The sequence below is a fragment of the Bos javanicus genome, chromosome 22, assembly GCF_032452875.1.
Source record: "Bos javanicus breed banteng chromosome 22, ARS-OSU_banteng_1.0, whole genome shotgun sequence".
NCBI lineage: Eukaryota > Metazoa > Chordata > Mammalia > Artiodactyla > Bovidae > Bos > Bos javanicus.
In genome coordinates, this window is record NC_083889.1 from 21,601,888 (window position 1) to 21,624,187 (window position 22,300).

The window sequence follows — 22,300 nt, forward strand, 5'->3', positions numbered from 1 at the left end:
GGAAGACCAGTGTCTTCCGAGCACGTGGGCTGGTCAACGAGCTCTCAGGTAGGCTCAAATGTGCCATCCTGTGAGCAGCAGGCCTGTCTGTTCTCCATCCCTTTAATTCTATCAAAATAGGAGCATTTTAAGTCCTTCTGGGAGCTCTCCAATTGAATCAGGTCAAAGGCAGCCGGAAGGAAGCCTTTTCAGCACCTTCCAGAGGCTGGAGCCCACTTACCAGCTCCCAAGGTGCCTGGGTCGTCCTGGTGCTCAGAGGGGGACAGAATCCTGAACCCCACCAGCTCTGCTCCTACGGGGAGGTCCACGCACTCACTATCAAACCCCAGCACGCAAGACCTGCAGAACCACACAATTCCACAGCACCTGGAGGTGCTGACCCACCTCTGAGCTTCTTCTGCCAATTCATCTCATTGAAGAGGTCCTCGGACCGCAGGAAGAAGTCGTTGATCTTGCTGCCCTGCTCGTCCCTCTCTGTGGTGTAGTATATCCGTAGTTTTGACTCTTTGGTTAGGAATTCACATATACTGGGCACAGGGAAGACAATCTGCTCCATGGTTCGGTCTAACCTGACAATCTAGGGTGAAAAAACGGAGGAGGTTAAAATGGTCAAAAATCCTTTACTAAGGACTTGGCACAGGCCACAGGCTCAGTATTCGGCCTAGATTTTTTCTTTTCTTCTTTTTTATCCATACCACATGGCATGTGGGATCTGAGTTCCCTGACCAGGGATTGAAACCACACCCCCTGCATTGGAAGGCTGGACTCTTAACCACTGGACCACCAGGGAAGTCCTATCTCAGAATTAAAGATCAAGCGTAACACAGACCTGACCCGGACTCTTCTGGGATTTTGTAACTCCTGGACTGGGCTGTATCTCTTAGATTTATGCATAAAACCGTTTTGGTAAGTCAAAATATTTTTCTAACCTCAGACCCAGGAATTGTACTGTGATGAATTTATCTGGAACAATTCAAAGTGTGTTTTGTGTACGGATTCATATGAGGCTCGGGGCTGCAGATGTCCAACAGAACTTTCTGGAATGATGAAAACAGGAATGATGATGCCGCAACTGTGTGTCTGCCCCTTTGAAAGCAGAGTCCCTTCTCACATACGGGCACTGAGGACTAGCACATGTGGCTGGCATAACTGAGAACTGGAGCTTAGTATTTAATTTCATTTAATTTTAATGTAAACAGCCAAACACAGCTAGTGGTGATCCCACTGTACCATAGTAGTGCTAGATCATGGTACAAATCTCACCTAAGAGCTTTTCTCAGATTGCAAAGGTGGGTTCTTTTACCTAGATAGGAACTCAAAAAGGAGATCTTCGGTTTTCACAGACGCAGTGACCTCTGACCTCTGACCTGTCAGAGCATCTAACATGTGTGATGCATAAAACAATAGGCTCTTTTAATACTGGTATCATACTCATTGTTCTTTTAACTAGCTTTGCTGGTTCCTGGGGTGGACACTTCACAAATATTCCCCATGCTCTTCCTAGACAGGTTCAGTTCCCAGAGAGCTGTCTGGGGGAGACTGTTCAAATTTTTCAACACTGTGTTGAGTCATAGTCCCGGGGAGGCAGAAATTTCAAAGGGGGTTCAGGCCGCAATACTAAAGGGGCAGGGCCTCCCTGTGTCCTTCCTCTCCAGGGGCTGGACAAGTCAGGTGAGGCCCAGAGCCACACCCTCTTTGAGAAGTTCTGGTTCCCAGCCTCCCAGTGCTCTTTTTCCCAGCGCAGCAGGAGAGATGACTCAGGTCAAGCTGCAGTGGGAAACTCTGAAACGAGGCAGGTTCCCACAGCCTGGCCTCCCTGAATCCTCGGAGATGTCGTCTGGAGACCAGTGGTTTCCAAATCAAACTGGAGATCATGTTACCGAGTCTGGTGCATAAGCCAACCTCGTTAACTGGGAATGGGGGGCGGGTGTTGGTAACGCGGGTGCATACACAGTCTGCAGTCCCCCACGGCCCTCCTGCTTTACATCATCGGGGGGCTCTGGATCAGCCCCCATTACACAGAAGGAACACGATCTGAGAAGAGACAATGGAGGAACAGGTGGTCTCCTGGCACGAACAGATACTTAGATTTCAGGGCGACCTGCATGGTGTGACCAGAGTGATGGGATGAGGGTCTGTGGAAGCCTGAGTGACAGCAACTCTCTATGTCCTGCGAGACTGGAAGGTATGAGCAGCTGCCCAGGAACAGGATTTCAAGAGCTCAGGCCGCCCTGCCTGGCCATTTCTCTCCATTATTCAAGATCGATTCATGCTTCTCTTTTAGTCAATGTACAGTTGGGAATCAAAATCTATCCCAGCCCTTCTCCACCTCTAGTGGGTGACCTTGTTAACACCTCTGCACCTGATCAAATGCCAGTTTGATGGTGAACCAAGGAGCTCAACCAGACCATTTCCAAGGTTCCTTCCCCTCTGATGTTCCACACCGCAAATATCTGAAGTTTGTCTTCTAAGGGCTCCAGAGAACAAACTTCTGGTCGTGAACAATCAATTCAGATTACGTGCTCATGCACACTGTCATGGCCAACCGATGGGTGAAATGATGCATTATATGAGGACAGCTGCGAGACCCCAGACAGCGGGTGAGATTATCCTCTAACATGCCTCTATCCTGCAAGTCTCATATGGCCCAAAGGAGTCTGCTAGTCTTTCAAAATCCTTGCTCTGACACAGATACTGTATTTGTGCATCTCCTCATTAGCTGGTCAGGACACACCATGCCTTACTGCCTGAAGCCTGTGGGCGCAGGTCTGGGCCCTCTCAGCCCCCAGCAGACAATGCAAGGAACATTAAAAACACCCATGGGCTCTGGGGTCAGCCAGACATGGATGAAAATGTCAGCCCTGACACTGAGAACTGGACCTCTCGCTGAGTGATGCAACCTCTGAGTCCTTTCTCGGTATTGTCCCAGCTGCAAAATAGAGATGATTTATTTCTTGTGAGTGTGTGTGTGTGTGTTTTCAAGTACAGATCTGGTTGTATTACTCCTCGGTGGAGTTCAGAGGGTAAAGTCCAGACTCCTCCCGCCAATGCCGGACGCGGTCCTGCAGGACCTGGGCTTGTCTCTTTCCTCTCTGACCCAATGTTTTCTCACTCCTGCTCCCTAAGCCCCACCTCTTCACCTTCACCTCCCACCTCGGGGCCTACCAAACTCTAGCCTCCTGGCTGTGCCCCTTCGTTCCCATCCTTTGGAAAGTCTGCGCTGAGGTAACACTCTTTAGGACAGGCCGCCCTGACCACCACACTCCACAGCAGGCCCTTCTGTGGCACCGTCTCATGATACCGTCTGGTCGTCCTCATGCCCTTGTCTGAGTTCACAGCGCGTCTCCTTGTGTGGCCTCGCTCGGGGTCTGTCCCCCCACTACCTTGGCTGTCACTGGCTTTGCGCATTGAGTGCGGGCCCTGGTGCACCATAGCGTCTCACCACCTGTTCACCACTCAGACCAGTGACCGCACGCCAGTCCCAGCCCAGGGCACCCACTGCGGAGGCCCTCAACGCGAGCCTGGGTCCCAAGTGTACCCGGCCTTTACCTCTATCTGGGCCGTGTGCTTGGCATAAAACTCCAGAGCTTCGTCTCCATCCACCTGGCCGCCGGGTTTCAGCATGGTCTGAAGCTCTTTGTTATGTCGAGCCAACTAGAACACAAGTGCAGACAGGGCAGTCAGTTCTGTTTGCAACAGCAACACACAGCTGCCTCCTGGCTCTGGGTAGAAAAGACGCATGGGAACAAGCGGCAAGCTGGAGGGTGAAGGGGGGCCCCCCTGCACCCCACTGAGGCCTGCTCTGCACGGCAGCTATTTTGGGAGCCTGGCAGAGTGGCATGGAGAGCGCATGTCCACTCAAGGGCCCACTTTGCCCTGGTTTCCTTGGCCAGGCAGGAGGAAGGTGGGGTTTTCTATCCAACCTCACAGAGCCTCCTTAAGGAATGCCCTGAAACCTCACAGGGGCTACATTATCATTTTTTTTAAAGCTTAAATAATTTCATTTGATAATGAATGTACTTGCTCATTAAGATTGAGTAAGCTGATTTGGGCATATACTTTTTTTTTTTTAAACTTTAAACTTTTTATTTTGTATTGGGGTATAGCCAGTTAACAATACTGTGACAGTTTCAGGTAAATGGTGAAGGGACTCAGCCATATATATATACATGTATCCAATCTCCCCTAAATCCCCCACCCATCCAGGCTGCCACATAACACAGAGCAGACTTCCAAGTGCTATACAGTAGGTACTTGTTGGTTATCCATTTTAAATATAGCAGTGTGCACGTGACCTTTCCAAACTCCCAGGGGCTAAATTAAATGCCAGGAATGGAGGAGACAAGGAGCACAGACTTCTCAACCTGCAGCCCAATCCCATCACTGTTTTCTATCAAACGCCTCCACCTAAGAGAGGTGGAGGGGACCAGAAGCAGCCGAGTTCCCAGCTGCCCACACACCTCAGCCTGCTCCAAGCACGTCAACCTCCAGAAAGAGGAAGTGTCTTCAGAAGCCCAGCCACTTGGGAAGCGAGTTACGAAACAGGGCATTCTGGTGCCAGGGTAGGAAGTATTACTCCATCCCCCGAAAGGCAAACAAAGACAAGGCAGAGTGACAAGTTCCCAAAGATTTCCAAGTGCGATAGGCCAGGCAGCTGAGGTTTCTTTCTTGAGACGGTTAAGACAGACTCATCAATATTTATGAAAAGACTAGGACTCCTTTCAAGTGTCTGGAGACACAGTCATAAACTATCCAAGTGTCATGGCTCAGTGGGAACGCTTTTAAGAAATGTGGGGGTTTCCAAGGACATGACCCTGCGGGAGTGGAACACTGGAAGCAGCCTGGACCTCACACTCGGGGTCAGGTGGCTGGCGGTACCCGTGAGCCATGTTACCACGCGCCCAAACAACCTCAGGCTGAATCCTTACAGGAAAAGCAAGTTTAAGGGCGCATGCATGGAATGCTGGCGTTGACTGTCGGGCAGGGGGGCCTAGGGAGGGGTCGCACCTGATGAGCTAGGATGTAGATGTTGTGTCCCACGTTTCTGGGGGAGGCAGCTCCGTCCTCACCATTCTCACCATCCTCGAACTCCACTTCACCTTGCATGTAGGCTTTCTTGATCACTTCCACCTGCAAGAAGGGCCATGGCACAGAGCCCCTGTCTCAGGAAGACCCACACAGGACGGGCAATGACAGCACACACATGGAGTCTCCCCTTCAGGGACAGACACTGCCCACCAGGCTCAGTACACTTTTCCTCCAGGTGTGGACACAGCCTCAGAATCCTTCTTAATACAATCACAGGCAGCCACTGCCAATCAGCCTCCACTGACAGGAGAGGGAAACCCTTCCATTCTCCCTAAACCAACAGATATCCTGTGGCTGATCTATGACTGTCTGTCTTTTTTTTTTTTCTCCCTAACTTTTAATTTTGTATTGGGGCATAGCCAATAAATGGGCTTCTCTGATAGCTCAGTTGGTAAAGAATTCTCCTGCAGTAGTGCAGGAGACCCCAGTTCGATTCCTGGGTTGGGAAGATCCTCTGGAGAAGAGAAAGGATACCCACTCCAGTATTCTGGCCTGGAAAATTTCATGGACTGTATAGTACATGGGGTCACAAAGAGTCAGACACGACAGAGCGACTTTCACTTTTTTTTTCATAGTCAATAAACAATGTTGTGATAGTTTCAGCTGGACAGAGAAGGGATTCAGCCATATACATACATGTATCCATTCTCCCCCAAACTCCCTTCCGTTCCAGGCTGCCCATAACATTGAACAGAGTTCCCTGTTATGACTGACCTTCTGCTTTAAAACGGGACGGTGGCTAAAAAAAAATGCACCCGAACGATAACATGATACAAATGAAGCGTAGAAACCAGTCTTGTCCTATCTCTTCATCTCCTCCTGTCATCTCTCCCCATCCCGTACTTTGCCATTTCAGGAAAAACAGAAAAGAAAACCATTCGCCTTTAGGAACAGCTGATGAAACTATTTTATGGCTTCAGATATTTTCCTGTCCCTCGCAGCCTACACCACATGAAGAAAAGATCTTTAACAGATGACATCTACCAGCACTTTCTATGAGCCGAGCACTATTCTTTCAGAAACGTGAAGGCTCATCCACACTTTATGAGGTGTCAAAGATTCCCCTTGATTATGGATGAGGAAGCAGACTCAGAGAGGCAAAGGGGCGTGACAAAATTCACACGAGCGAGCTGAGCTTTGACCTTGATCTTCTCACGCCCAGAGCATGCTTCCCAGGGCATCTGAGTGCCGGCCTTCCTGCTCCCATCTGCTGGCCTCAGCTTCCTGAGAGGGGGTAGGGTTGGTTCTGCCTCTTTCTCAGTTCCTCCCAGGAACCCAGCACAACACCCTGGACAAAACAGGGCCCAGTCAACGTTCATCAGATGAACCTATCAAGAATCAATCATTTAGAGAAAAAGAACACAACGCCTTCAACTCTTAATTCGCACTAAAAATTGATCACTTTCTCTAACGACTCAAAAGGCATTTCCGCCTCCTGCATCGCCACGAGGACAATACTGTGAATTACTTCTCACTGTCTGAGATCAAGCACACAGAGGGCCACACATTTCTGCGCTGACACCAGGTCAGGCCCTGGAAATAACTGTGGAGACAACGCCCTCACTCTCTGAGCTTGTCTTCCTGTCGGTTCTTTAAAAACAAACTGAACAGACAACGTGTCGCACAGGACATGGGAGCCTGAACGCACAACATGTATGTGTGCACACATATATGTGCACACGTGCTCCCGACCTTAGGGTATCTCTGCTGCACTCCTTCTCAGAACCACGTTTGTTCTAGGAAGCCTTTGACTCTGCCCTGCGATTCGGGAATGAAGCTGTTCAGCCACAAGGGGGCGACCTGGAAGCCGGTGGTACCCAGGGGGCTGCCATGTCCCCCACCCAGGATGGGGTGTGTTCTTGACTGATGGGAACTGGAGTGGGGTCCCTGCTCAGTCATCCATCCCCACTCAGGAGTGACAGATCCCAGTCTCCCCAACCCCCAGCCCCAGTTACATAAGCCCTTACGTAAACCGGGAGAGGACTTCCGTCTCAGGCTGAGAACTCACTCCTGGCCTCAGAGATCAAAGTGCTGGGCTCGCTGTGAACTTTATTTAAAGGGACACATAAAGGGACTTCAGCCGGCCCCAAGCACACACTGGGTCACCGGGCGGCAGGACAGTTTTAGTGCCCTCATTTAGGTCTGTCAGTTACAGTTTATTTGCGTGGGAAAAAGTCTAAATAGAGAATTCCGTCCTCAGTTCGGTTCAGCATCTCTGCCAGTTGCTGTCTCGCAGTCTACAGCCCTGACTCCCGGCCTGGAAGTCACAGCCAGCTGTTAACATCACCCCCCAAAATAAGCAAGTGTGTTTTCTTTTTTAAAAGACCCAAAACATCAGCACCGCCCCCTTGCCCCCGCCCCCCACCGGAAAAAAAAAAAACCCACTATTCTGTTGCCCAGGTTCTCGATACCAAGGAGAGATGTAAATTCTTGATCCCCGGACAAAGCCACAGCAAAGAACAGCCGTGAATGAGCGCATTCCAGAAGAGTTTACCACGTGCGGGCACCACGCACAGAGCTCTGCAGGAATCATTTGCTTAGTCTCCCTAGCAACCCTCTGGACTAGCTGATACCATCCTCTTCCTTTCAGGGAAGTGGAGCTCAGAGAATCACCAAGATGACCCAGAGAAGGGCAGAGCTGTGGATGTGAACTCCAGGCTCCCACACCCCTCCTGGTGCCGCCTTCCCCGAGGGAAACAGCCTGGGGAGGCTTTCCCTGGGGGCTGTGCTGAAGGCAGAGGCCACCTATTCCATACAGGGGTCACTCCCCTGCCCTGGTCAGTGGCCTGAATCAAATGTTCTCTTTGCACTTCTGATTGCTGGCATCATAAAGAAAGCTCAAGGAAGTAGATACTCTGCTCCGGCTCCCACGAAGCTCTGATGCTGCTCAGCGCCAGGGCCAGGGGCTCAGTCGTCCAACTCACCAGTTCCTTGGGCCTCATGTTATAGAGGATCCGCTCAGCATTCTCACTGTCATGCCTGCTCTCCATGATGGCCAGGAGCAACTTGGACGCATTGTTCTGAATGGAGACACAAAGGGAGGAAGACATGAGGAGGAACTGCCAGGGGGCCGGCCTGAACCACGGGTGATCAGGGGCTGCATCCACATGTTCCGCTCCATGGGAGGGTGTGGGTCCAGCGCTGGGTTGGCCCAAAAGTTCGTTAGGGGTTTTCCCTAAGAGTGTACAAACCAGAACAAACTTTTTGGCCAACCCGATACATCCAAAACCACCTGCACCGACTGAGAAGGTGCCACTTACGACCCCAAAAACATGTCCACAGGAACAGATGATGGGCAAAGAGGCACCTACCTGTTTGGGTACAGTTTACCCTTACCACTTGGTCCAACTCCTAGTGGACACGGGACAGTTAAACAAGGGAGCTTGGTGGATCCCCTGGGACCCTGATGATGACAGCGGTCAGGAAGCCCCTGAGACATAGATCCAGATGCCTTCAGGGGCAGGGGTTGGTTATCAACACTGTGATTCAGCCTTGCAGGTCAGAGAAGGCTGACAATTAAGGTAATTCCTCCCTGACCTAAGCGAGTAGGAAACGGCAACCCACTCCAATATTCTTGCCTGGAGAATTCCACGGACAGAGGTGCCTGGCGGGCTATGGTCCATGGGATCACAAAGAATCGAACATGTCTGAGTGACTAATACTTATACTTCCCTGACCTAAAATAGCACTATCAGCTCTTATAGCCCCTAATATTATCACAAGAGTACAGCCAATGCCAGTTAACAAAAAGGACCCAAGGGATCACCGTACACATGTTAAACCATCATTTCCCACTATGTTCAAAGTTTTTACATAACCACTCCCTGCACATCTCAGCTTTTAGGTTCCAGGACTATGATAATCCACATGCTTCTTTGTGTACTGGATTTGAAGGCTGTTGTTTTGGTGAGAGGGAGCAGTATCTTTTTTTTTTCTCTCCCCAAGCACAGATCACAGCAGTTCCATCGGGTTGTTATGCCATCAAAAGATGGCTTTTCACAGGGAAGAAATGTCTCTAATAACCTTCAGGTTACTGGACTAGCTGAAAATGCCACTGAAATGCTGATGAGGAGCACCTGAAGGTCTCAGTTTATTTCAGGTTCTCCTCTTATATATCCTGATAAATGGTAGCCAGGGATATGAGCCTGAATGAGGTGATCCTTCGACAATAGGATTTGTCAAAGGAGTTAAAAATAGCCCAAAGAAACAAATCCACTTAAATGATAGACCCAAACTATCCATTAGCGTGGACTCTCGGTTAGAAACACTAAAATAAAATAAAAATAACTGGGTGATTCCTGTGGGCTTCTGTGTTACCACCTTCCCTAACGACCTTTCCTCTGGCACCACTGATGCCATAAATACAGACTGGCTTTTCAGCTAAACCCTGTAGGTCCAGGCTCTCCCATGACAATGACAAAGCACCCGGTGTTCCATGCTGGGGTGAGATGGAGGGCAGATCTCAACCTGCCCCAACACGGGAACGGTTAAAAAGGAAATGTGCTCAGGGAGGCTGATGTTTCAAAACGCACTTTAGACACCAGACTGGGTTGCAAGCCCAATTCTCAAAAGTAAAACTTTGGACTCAGAGAAACTTCGGAACCCCTAAGACAGGAGTGAGGGTTTTTTGTTCTTTTGTTTTTACTTTATTTTTAACTAATTTTCTTGTACATTCAAGAAATCAACATCAGGAGTAGCCCGTCAGCTTCTCAAATATTCAACAAGCTGGCTTGTAAACCCAGCGGCTTAAGCATCTTGAAGCGACTGCCTTCACCCCATAGAACTCTTCTGGTACCAGAGGGAGTGAGCATGTCAAAGGTGCTTCTACATCAGCCATCTGTTTGTATAGGATGCAAAGAAACTCATCAGACGCCGGGAGGCACAATACTGGCCAGTTTAACTTTTCCTTATGTTAACCCAGCATTGATGAACCTCCCTTCTGCTAAATCAATCATGAAACAGAAAAAGGTGTTCCCTAATACGATCCACATACAACATTTTTTTTTGGTCCTCCATAGTTTTAGTGGTACTATCCCTCAACTGGCCCTTTTCCGCAATGGGGGAAGGGGAAATGAGAGACCACAGAGGGAAAGGAGTTTCCACTGTTTCTCTGTCTTCACCTTTCAGAATCAGCTTGTTAGTTCTCAGAGTCTGTCTGAATTTGCTTCTTAGCTTTGGGTGATGAGTTCCCATTCCATGTGACCTGTGAGTCGAAAAACTGATATCCTCTCCCAAGACCTTATTTGGAAGGGAAAAACCGAAGTTCTGCCTTTTACTCAGAACTTGCAACGTGGATCATTCATTGAGTTTAAAACAAACTGTCTCCAGGATTTAGTTTCACAGCAGTGACCACGTCACGTGCATGGGCAACACACAACAGTTTCCAAACGCTACTGCTTTTCTGCTTTCAATTCCTACTTGCCTTCAGTTCTAACACAAGGTCCATCCTCTTCTTTCCCAGAGGGTTGATGTCATTGAGGATCAGGGCTGTGATGATGTCAATGCCATTGGATTCATGGGTGGCTATGCAGTTCTGAGAAAAGAGGCACACGCAGACATTGACACAAGGCTGGTCATGTATCAGACGTCAAAGGCCAACAGGCTGAACTGCTATTTCAACACAAGGTTTGCCACTCCCAGTCATGTCTCTAGGGGAGGGCAGCAAATTTTCCGTGAGAAAGTGGTAAAAATAAAAGACAGATGAAAATCTCTAGTTTCAGAATTAACAGTAAACAGTAGGAAAGTCCCCATGCACTGTAACTGATAAATTGGCCGCATCTAATCCAAACAGCGCAGTGGGCTTTTGTTCTTAAGGGAAAATATGGTGTGTGACTGATTCTGGGCTCTGAGCACCGGTTTCCCCTTGAAAGGTGTGTTCCATTCTCTCTACATCACTCGGTTTTCGTATCGCACACTTTTGCTTCAGGCTCGAGCTTGGAAAGCAAGTTTTAATTCACGTAATATCAGAATTAATCACCTTCCCCCAGGTAAGATCCCCGTTTGCAGCAGAATTCATACCAGTACGCTCCTTTGCACAGACCTCAGTTTGGCAGAAAAGCCAACTTGAGGTTATAAGGAAATTCACTTAGATGTCAGATAAAACCTCTCCCCCACAAGCCTCTTATAATTTTTTTGTTTGTTTGTTTCTTTTCACTTTAACTCCAACTATACCATCTGTCTCATCAGGAAACCTGGAGAGGAAAGTGGATCTAACAAAATGCTGGCCTCACAGTCATGGACAACTATGATCAGAATCTCAATATACAGTGAGTGCTCCCTCTCGTAAGCCAGGCTTCTCTTCTGAGCCAAGGTTCTGGCCTTGGATCCCAAGTAACACGGCATGTCATACCTGCCCTGGCCACTGGGTTTATCATGGGTTATTTTAAGCACTGGCCTATCCCTTCCAACTAGGAGACAGCTAGAATTTGAGTTAAAAACCACACTCGTTCTAGCATCAGTGCAAAACCTCACAAAATCTATAAGATGTCATGGATAAGCAATGACTCTACTGGGTTCCACTCCAAAAATATACTTCTTGAGAGGCACCAAGGGGTCTTGGGCATCCTTGGTGGCTCAGTGGTAAAGAATCTGCCTGCCAATGCAGGAGACATGGGTTTAATCCCTGATCCAGGGAGATCCCACATGCCGCGGGGCAACTGGGACCATGTGCCACAACTGCTGAGCCTGTGCCCTAGAGCCCGGGAGTTGCAGCTGCTGAGCCTGCGCACCTAGAGCCTGTGCCCCACAGCAAGAGAAGTCACTGCCATAAGAAGCCTGTGCACCGCGACTGGAGCGCAGCCTCACTCGCAGCACCCAGAGAAAGCCCTTGCAGCAGTGAGCCCAGCACAACCAAAGACAGATAAATAAACAGAAATTATTTTTAAAAAAGACTAATGGGTCTTTCTCTTCTCCGAATGTCAACTGTGTTTTTCTCATATTATTTTCAAATGGTCTCATGTCCAGGAAGGCTCTTCTCTCTTAAGTTAAAACCTCCTTCTGTGAGGTGGTCCCTTTTTGTGTCTTCCCTAATATTTGAAATAGAGCCCAATCTTCTGGTCTTACTCATTTACCTCCAACTTTACCATGTATTCCCAGCAAAGTTAAGAGCTGGGCCATTCAAACCAAATCAAGCTGGGCATAGACCAGGACGCCTGCTGATGCCTGGGATCAGGTCACATCCTGAAACATAATAAGATCCAGTGGCTGCTTCCTCACTGCTGGACAGAGGCCTCTGGTTCTCCTGACTCCCAAGGTCTACAGCCAGATGCTATATGACTTCTGAACTAGTCCATGTCATCAAGGCTTCAAAATGATACACCTTTTTTTCTTTTTCCCCACCTCCTCAAAGAAAAATGGAATTACCTGATTCTCATGGCAAGGTCCTTGACAGTATTCGGTCAAACTTTCCAGGGTTTGGTTGATGAGGGCCACGTTCTTTTCGTTGATATAGAGTCCCAGAAGACCAAGACCCCCGGTGGTGCTTCCACAAATACAATCCAGAAACTGCAGTGTCTCGCACACCAAATTGTAGTTGGTCTTGTTGTTTTGGCAACGGAGGAAGTTCTGCAATTGGGGCGTCCCCAGGTTTGGGGAGCAGAGGCAAAGAGAGAGGGAAACGGTCACTCAGCCTGCCATTGTGATCATGTGTAGTCAGTTGGGGCACAGGACTGCATTGGTTAGAACAGAAGAGTCAGCCCCCACGATGGTCAGCCATGGATGCGGCCTTGGCAACAGCTACGAACACTTGGCTTTTGTATGGGATGCAGTGGAGAAGAGCTCCTCTTTGACAACCCACTTCAGACTCCGAGACCCTTGTTTCTCATTTCTCCCCTTCTCGCTCCAGCCCACCTTCCCGCCCACCGCATGTTAAGTTCAGAGTCTTCTGACATTTCCAAGGACAGTGGTTTTATTGAAAAGATGATGGTGTGGTCTGGATGCTGAATGCCGCCCGGAGTGTAGTCCTGAGGGTAAATCACCACAGCATAAAGTGTCACAGGAGGGCTTACGCCACGGCCCTGGTGGGGATCTGGATTACCTCATTGGGTCACTTCCATTATTAAAGGAAGGAACGAAAGTGAATAAATGTGTGTATGCTTGTGTGTGTGTGCCCAAGCATGTATTCTCAAGGTAAACTTACAATGTTAACAAGACTTAAGAGCAGATACTTTCTCAATGAAGTAAACCAAGGCACATTCAATAACCTCATAATACAATGTCTATTTTCATACGGAGATTTTTTTTTTGGGGGGGTCATAGACTCCAGTAATCTCTTCTTAAAAAGAGGCAAAGATTAACCACAAATACTTTTGGGCATAGTTATAGAAGTTACATATATTTGCTGTAGAAAATCAGAAAATTATCTTTCTGGATTATCTTTCTAAAAAGATAATTAAAAAATAAAATGAATGTAACTTTTGACCCGGTAATTCCACCTCTGTTACTGTTCGCAAAGTACGTATTGGATGTTTGCGACAGCACTGTTTGAGACAGAGAAGAACTGGAAGCAACCTAAAGGCTCATCAGTTGGGACATAAACAAATGATAATCCATCAACAGTCTTTAATATTGTAAGTTGCAAACACCGAAGCAGGTCTGTATGTATCAATATGGAAAGATCTCTAGGATATACTGCTGAGTTAAGCAAACAAAAAGGGCAAATAGCAGATTAATAGGGATCCAGTGCTCCCATCTAAAGATACAGGAAAAGGACAGGAAGGATTCACAGTTCAGAACAATGTGGGAATGCAAAGAGGGACTTTTTTTTTTTTTTTTAACCGAACACTGATTTTCATTTAAGCCTTCATAGAAAGAATATATTCATTGTATAATTCATGATGTACAAAGAATATATTCCTTGTACAAAGAATATATTCCTTGTACAATTAAAACATTTATAAATGCACAGATTAAAAGCTGGTAATCAAGTTTAATGCTTGACTTGTCAACAAGCTAACCACCCGTCACTGTCACCCCAACCCCAAATTAAGCTCAGTCCCTTATGCTTAAGCCTTTCTGACAAGTCTAAAAATTGGGCCATCACTCAGGTCTGGGTGGGAGGTGGGGGAAGGACAGATGTTTGAGAACCAAGTGCGCTTGCCCGTGACTACATTTCTAAGGACCACAGGAAGCCAGAGGAGGGTTCCACAGCCATTTCTTGCTCCAGTCCCTCAAAGAAGATTCTACCTGTTAACAGCCTGGCTGAACCCCACGCCATGCCATGGTGGGGTGGAGGAATATTCACAAAGAGGATAGGGGAGGACCAGACTGTCCTAGGCTCAGATGCACAGCATGGTTCTTGAGGTCCAATTTCCTCCCCAACTCCTGCGTCATCATTCCTGCCATGCCCCTGCCTCTGCTCGGGGACACCCTCTCTCCTGCCGTGCTCGTCTCTGTCTGGCAGCAACGAACTTCTTTCTGCTCTTTAAGCACCTTTCACTCACTCATCTCTGGGACTTCAGCCGCACTGTTCCCTCTGTCTGTCACACTCTCCCTGTCTCCTGTGATTAATCAGAGAGTTAACTCTCTGATTAACTTCTCTTCCTTCAGGTTGGGGTCTCAAGTTACTTCTTTCAGGAAGCCCTCCATCCTGACTCCAGTGGGATCGGAGCACCAGCACTGGCAACAGCCAACTAGCACAGGGACTGTCTCGGGCCAGGGGCTTCACAAACACTGCCTGAATATCTGAGTTAAGTTGAATGAATGGGAGAAAGAGGACTTGGGGAGTCATCAAGGCTGACATGCTTCAGACTCTCCAGGAAGGACAGTGAGCAGCCCTTTCTTGAAAGCCTCTCCCATTTCTCATGATCTTTATAGCGTGTCCACCCAGAATTTCTCCCTCCTAACTCACATCCGTTTTCTCTTATTCTCTACAAAAACTGAGGTTTTTTGCTGTGCCACTTGCTAAAGGCCCATGGGAACTCCTTCCGCGCTTAAGGAATACAGTTTACACTTAGCACGTACCACTCACCCCACCTTGCCTAGGCTAGAAAAATCCTGTTATCTTTGTGGTCTTCCTTGGAGTGCCAGGGACCAAGTCAGGATGGGAAGATGAAGGACATCAAAGACTTTAAGCCTGGGCTTAAACAGACCTCAGTGGACAGAAATCAGAATCTGCATCCCTTAACCGAGATCAAAGCAAAGCCAGCCTCTCAGGGGAAGGTTCAAAAGCAATGCAAAAATGGTTCAAAAACAGTCCTTCCCATCAAGGTTCTTGCTACTGTGAACAAAGCTTGCTTAAGGCAGCAACTGCCCGTTCAGCAAAGTCAAGTTCGGTGGCTTTATCTCTATTGAACATTTATCAACAGGAGAGTTAAAGTTATAAACATGACCAGAAACTCTGGGCAACTTCAAAAGGCCAGAATCCCTCCCTCTCTGGGCTTATCTGCACTTCCTTCTACCAGGGGGCTGGTCCCTCTTTCCTCATGAAAATGTCTTCTCCCTCAGATCCAAAAGGAAACCCCGACCCAGAGATTCACCATCGGATCCAGAACGCTGCCAAGAGGATGGCATTCAGAGCTGCCGAATCCCGCTTAAAACCATCATTTTCAGAGCCAGACTCCTACAAGCATCTTCTTGTCAGAGCGATTTTATTAACTAGCTCAGGCTGTCTGACTTAGTGGGAGTCTGTGAAGATGAGTGCAAGCTTCATCCTTCTAAACCCTTGGTCCAGACTGCTGGTTTGCCAGCCGGGCCCTGCAAAACCCTGGGGGACCCCGGGAATGCCCCATGTCTCAGAGCTCTTATAGATGAGAAAGCAAAGCTCGAGTACTCTGTAGTTTCTATTATGAACAAAGCAGCCTTGCTTTCATCTGCTTTACCTCATACAAACAAAGAATTCTGCGGCCTTAAACAGTTTAAAATTACTGGCATTATGGTACCCTCAAAGGTTAAATTGTTAAGTTTTTTTTTTTTTTTTAATATATTATACTGTACACTCCTTCTCCCCACAATACCAGTGTTTCTGGAAGACCAGTATATTGGAGAATGGAGTTTTGGAAGGACTCATGAAAAGGTGCTTCTGGCCACTGGGGCCTTGGAGAATTAATTCAGAGTTTTGCGAAGAGCTAAAGACAGCTGAGCATCGAAGAATTGATGCTTTTGAACTGTGGTGCTGGAGAAGACTCTCGAGAGTCCCTTGGACAGCAAGGAGATCAAACCAGTCAATGCTAAACGAAATCAACTCTGAATATTCATTGGAAGGACTGATGCTGAGGCTGAAGCTCCAATACTTTGGCCGCCTGATGCAAAGAACCGACTCAATGGAAAAGACCTTAATGCTGGGAATGATTAAGGGCAGAAGGGAAAGGGGGTGACAGAAGATGAGATGGTTGGATGGCATCATTGACTCAATGGATATGAGTTTGAGCAAACTCTGGGAGATGGTGGAGGACAGGGAAGCCTGGCATGCTGCAGGCTCAGTCATGTCAGCCACGACTGAACAATAGTAAGGTACAAAATAACAACCGTGAGGATTTCCCCACAAGAAAGGGTGAACTCATACAATGAGGGCCTCCCTCTGCTTCCCCAGTGAAGATGGGAGTTCCAGGGGGCGGAGGGGAGGAAGAACAGATCCACGAAACCAGAGCTACACTCAGGAAACAAGCACCTTGGGACTGCCCCTCTGACGTTCATGGACAGGACTCTACTCAAGGGGGGTTTTTGTGTTTGGTTAGTTCAGAACTCAGCAGACATCAGCTTCTCTGAGAAGCTTTCCTGGACCTGGCTCACTGTGTTGGTTCTCCTGCTCTGAATTTACAAAACCCCTAAGATGGCACAACAACAGCCCTCAGCATGCTGCGTGGTCATCTCCCTCTTACCAGGGGCTCCTGCTTTGTGGGGAGCAGGGGTAGGGGGGTCTCCATCGCCCTGGCTCAGGGCACAGAGCAGATCCTTGCCGAGGTGAGGAAATCAATACACACATGCAAAGTCTTAATCTACTTTTCCTTCGGAGCCTGAGTTTGGTGGAGACCAATGACTCTGGTGCAGGCGAACAGTACAGGGCAATGGCCACGAAGTTCAGCCTAGAAATCACCCCAGCAGCAGGGCGGGGCCCCCATCCACAAACATGCCACAGTCGAGCTGAAGGCTTTGTTTTCCTACTGGTGGGACAGCCGGGTTTCCCACGGTGTCGCTCACACTCCCTTGGCCTGTCTCCTCCATGATGGATGGTGTAGATACGGAAGGTGGAACGAATACAGTCTCCCTTCAAACAGAGAAATGCCAGCCAAGGAGACAGTCACCAGACCCTGACCTCTGGGTCATGAGAGCTCTGTCCGCCCACTGAGCTCAGCATGCAGGCATCAGGCCAGTGCGTCAAGGGTTGACGTGTTCTATGTCCAAAGTAGGAATGTCTGAGCAACAAGCAAGAAAAAGAAGACTGACAGCCAAGATTTCACACTCAGCTGTGGACAGGGATGAAGCCAGGGATGTCAGTGGAGGAGATGGGCGGGTGTCAAAGTCTAGAATGAGCCTGAAGTCACTGCCTGGCTGACAGAAACCCCTTCGTTTTGAAGTACGGGCCAGACTTGGCTGGCTGATGACCTTGGATCTGAATGCTTTTTCAAAGCCCAGGCTCTTCACTCACTGGATTGAAAAATCAGTACAGATGGTATTAATACTGCAAACTTCATCCAGTACCATCTCACTGCTCTTACTGTTTAACAATTAAATTCATTACTCAGCTTACCTAGGTAGAGAGTCTGCAGCAGGTTTTAAGGGCGAGCCATTTCTAGCTGTGGCATCAAATGGTCTGGCCACAGCTAACACGTGAAAAGTCATCAAACCACCTGGAGGGTCAAGTCAACAATGCAACATTTCAAGGCTGCACCTTCCCTTTGCTATGTTTGGACTACAATTATTACTTTTTTGTTTTGATGTGGACCATTTTTTAAGTTTTTACTGAATTTGTTACAATACTGCTTCTGTTTTACCTTTTGGTTTTCTGGCCAGGAGGCATGTGGGATCTTAACTTCCTGACCAGGGATCAAACATGCACCCCCTGCAATGAAGTGAAGTCTTAACCACTGGACCACCACTGAAGTTCTAGAATTATTTTCTTTTCAAACCATCATGATTCAAATAAAACTACCACTGCTAATCTATTTACTTTAGGAGGAAACATTCTATCTTAGAGGAGTTCAGGCACACTCTTTTGGTTCGGCTTCATCCCTTTTAGGCAGAGAGGAGTATTTTCCTTAACAATCAGCAGCAGAACCAGGTAATGGCCAAGGAGCCAGGCTCCAGCACGCTTCTGGGGAGTGACCGCTTCTACAGATCTGTGTCCACTCAAAACAAAGAGTGTATCTCTAGAACCCATCCTTGGCCCTTCCTGAAAAGCCTTTGCTGCTGGAGGAACTCTGCAAGGAAGAAAACAGCCTCTATCTTAATGTGGTGGTAGACAGCACAAACTCTACCCACCAGACTGCCTGGGCTCAAATGTGAGCTCTGCATACCCTAAATGAGTCCTGTGTATCTTAGTTTCTTCATCTATAAAACAAGTGTAATAATACAGGAGACACTTAGCATCCAGAATCATCTAAGTGCCCAATAAGCCTTGGCCACAACAACAAAAAGTGAACAAAGCATTTCTGGAATCATCAGTTCAACAAATATTTCTGAACATTTATGGGAGTCCCTGGGACAGCAAGGAGATCAAACCAGTCAATTCTAAAGGCAATCAACCCTGAATATTCACTGGAAGGACTGATGCTGAAGCTCCAATACTTGGCCACCTAAGGCAAACAGCTGACTCATTGGAAAATACCCTGGTGCTGGGAAAGATTGAGGGCAAGAGGAGAAGGAGGTGACAGAGGATGAGATAGTTGGATGGCATCACAGACTCGATGGACATGAGTCTGAGCAAGCTCCAGGAGGTAGTGAAGGGCAGGGATGCCTGGCGTGCTGCAGTCCATGGGGTTGCAAAGCGTTGGAGACAACTCAGCAACTGAACAACAAATGTAAAATACCAGAAGACCACTTCATTCATTCAACCAAAACATATTGATTAGAACTTTCCATGTACCAGATTCTGTAAGTATATTCAATCACCCACCCCACCACCAAGTCAAGATTTACCTGTGCACCTAAACATCAAAAAGTGGCAGGCTACCAGACAGACACAGGCGTGCACACACACACACACACATCACAAATACATATGTGTAGCAGGGGCAACAACACAGATGAGCCTGAGATTTTATCCCTGAGGAGACGGTGGGGAAGATGAGACAGAGAAACGCTTCGGAGGTCAAGAGCAGTCTGGGCCCTCAGTTGGAGGAGACTGGCTGAAGGGAGAGGAGCCCACAAGTCACAGACAAGCTGGGAGGAGATGAGAGGAGCTTGGGCTCCCCGCCCCCACCTCACGTCCGCCCCGCCCCTGCCCCGCCCTCACCTGGAGGTCCCGGTTGTGGTTTTCGCACAGCAGCTGCAGGAAGCGGAGGATGGGCTGCATGATGGTGATGACCGCGCTCATCTCCAGGTCGTCCTTGCTCTTGTCCGCTGCGGCCTGGGCGCCCTCCCCGGACTGGTAGTGGTCGTCGGGGTCAGCTTCCCTTCTGAAGGTGGTGAAGGCTTTGCGGGTGGCGGCAGAGGCCTCCAAGAGCTGATCCCGCACCTCTTCCGTAATCTGCGTCGCAGGCTCTTTGGCTAGAACGCAAACGTGAGATGGTCAATGCTGCCGAATCCTCTGGAACGCTATTCACCACGCCAGAGACGATGTTAAGAGACCTAAGTTCTGCCATCACTAGAGAGCCCCTCAAGGTTGGCAAAACGCTCCAAGATGGCACCATCTTCTCTCAGCCCTTAGAATTAAAACTGAGTCGGGCTCTGCCAGCTCACTTGTGGCTCTAAGGCATCACCTCAGCTTGCTCTCATTTAGAGGAAAAGTGGTAGAGGTTCTGCCAGCTTCACACACCTATGACTCTGGGCCTCAGCTTCCTCATCTGTAAAATGGGGAGAATATCACTGAAGTCTTTCTCTGAGAGGGTTCCCGAGAGGGTCAACATAAGCTAAGCAAATGGTAATTACTGTTACTGTATGACGATCGATGGAATCCTTTACGGATCCCCAGGGCACCGTGATTTGATCAAGCACTTGATGTGTATTAATTACCTGGCTCACTTCTCACACTAACCCTGTAAGGTAACCAGGCACTAGAGTTAGGGGCATTAGACTCTGTTGCCGGACTGCCTGGGTTCAGATCCTGACTCTGGTATACTTACTACTTTCATGTTCTTAACAAGTTAATTACCATTCTGATGCCTCAGTTTCCTGGTCTGTAAAATGGATGTAAAATAATTTATTTTACAGTGTTGACTTGAATTCTAAATGAAGTAACACATGTAAAGGACTTTGGACAGTGCCTGGTTCGTAGGAAATACTCAGTAAATGTAAGCCTTCCTTTTTCTTCTGTTTATCCCCATTCTACACCAGTGGTTACCAACTAGGGGTGATTTTGACCCCATTTCCACCCAGGGGATGACAGGAAATATCTGGAGAGATTTCAAGTTGGAGATAGGCTACTGGTACCTACAGGCTTCCCAGCTGGTGCTAGTGGTAAAGAACCCACCTGCCAAAGCAGGAGACATAAGAGAGGTGGGTTTGATCTCTGGGTCAGAAAGATCCCCTGGAGAAGAGCATGGCAACCCACTCCAGTATTCTTGCCTGGAGAATCTCATGGACAGAGGTGCCTGGCGAGCTACAGTCCATGGAGTCACAAAGAGTTGGACACGACTGAAGCAACTTAGCATACACGCGGGGGCATCCACTGGGTTGAGGCCATATATGCTGGTACACAGCCTGCAATGCACAGGACAGCCCTGACAGCGATGGATTGTCCAGATGTCCCACGTGCTGTGGCTGAGAAACCCAGGCCTCAACTTAAAAAAATAAGGCTCAGATCTGCTCGAGGCCATCTGACTCTAGCACTTTTGAGTCTACCCACTCCCCAGTATTACTTCTCTTCAAGGAAGGTAATGGATAAAAAGCTTCATGAACTTTCAAATATTTTAGAAAATAAGGGAGGATTAGATAATGCCTTTTGTTTTAAAGTGTGTATCTTCCTCAACTTTCTTGGACATTAAATGAAAATTACAAGAAAAGATTATCAGTGGATTTCCTGCCCATAAAACCCTGGTTTGACCAAGAAAGTATTAGTGTATTAAACCTTAGGAGTTTCCCAAGCAGCCGGAATTCAGTTCAGGTTACATGTTGTTGCTGTTGTTTAGTCACTAAGTCGTGTCCAACTCTTTGCAACCCAATGGACTGTAGCCCGTCAGGCTCTTCTGTCCATGGGATTTCCTAGGCAAGAATACTGGAGTGGGTTGCCATGCCCTCCTCCAAGGGATCTTCCCAACACAGGGATCAAAACTGAGTCTCCTGCATTGCAGGCAGATTCTTTTACCACTGAGCCACTCTTCCAGGTTACATAGGAAGAGTTTTATCACAATCAGACTGGTTTTATTCTTCTGAAAGCCCCAGTCAGAATCCATCTGGGAGTCTAGAAGTCCTGTAAAAATGAAAGGAAAACCAGGGTTCCTCCCATGTTCCCAATCCAGCTGACCCCAGAGCTGCGAGCAGGGGGGTGTTTACCTTTTTTCCGTGACGGGGCATCCCTGTCCACCTCGTCATCTTTCTTTTTATTTCCCAAGTCACTGGTGTTCACGGTCACTGTTGCCTTGATTTCCTGCTGGGCCACCTTCATTCGGTCATAGAAAACCTTGAAGAATTTCTCTGACTTCTTGTCTTCTGTCAACCGGCAGAAAAAGGAGTGCTGCCAAGGAAAACCCATGGTTTTTTCCCGACACTGTGACACACCAGTTACTGAATCCCACTCAGGACACCAAAACCTCACGAGGATCAGTGCCAGACACAAAACCTGAAAACCTATCTCAGTTTGGACCGAGGTTCAACGCTGTTTTTTGCACTGTCATTCACTCAATTCGACAGCCTGAGTGTGTCTACAAGGAGCTTTGAGAGAAAACTGTCACGTCTTGGCTGAAGAAGCCATACCGGCCTGGGAAGCCTGCTAGGGGGTGGTGGGCAGATTTTAGCTAACTAAGCACAACTCCCAACACACACAGATATCAACTCCAGTAACAATGAAAGCAGAATGTATTTTTGGTAATTGTTGCACAGCCAGTCGTGTTTAAGGACATCTACGAACCCTCCTCTTTGCAAACCCCTATGAATATATACAGATAAGTAAGACATGCAA

The 22,300-nt window shown here is 48.0% G+C and overlaps 1 protein-coding gene across 7 annotated transcripts in view; it reads right to left on the reverse strand.

Annotated features, from left to right (window-relative positions):
- The window catches only part of ITPR1 (inositol 1,4,5-trisphosphate receptor type 1), a 352,886-nt gene that overhangs the window by 59,606 nt on the left and 270,980 nt on the right, over positions 1 to 22,300 (reverse strand). For all 7 annotated transcript variants that reach the window (XM_061396358.1, XM_061396356.1, XM_061396353.1 and 4 more), the window contains 8 exons: positions 21,676 to 21,856; positions 19,478 to 19,731; positions 12,451 to 12,651; positions 10,511 to 10,621; positions 8,013 to 8,108; positions 5,008 to 5,130; positions 3,550 to 3,654; positions 385 to 577 (listed from right to left, as the gene is read on the reverse strand). In XM_061396358.1, coding sequence (XP_061252342.1) covers positions 385 to 577; positions 3,550 to 3,654; positions 5,008 to 5,130; positions 8,013 to 8,108; positions 10,511 to 10,621; positions 12,451 to 12,651; positions 19,478 to 19,731; positions 21,676 to 21,856 — 1,264 coding nt within the window. The remainder of the gene's footprint in view (positions 1 to 384; positions 578 to 3,549; positions 3,655 to 5,007; positions 5,131 to 8,012; positions 8,109 to 10,510; positions 10,622 to 12,450; positions 12,652 to 19,477; positions 19,732 to 21,675; positions 21,857 to 22,300) is intronic.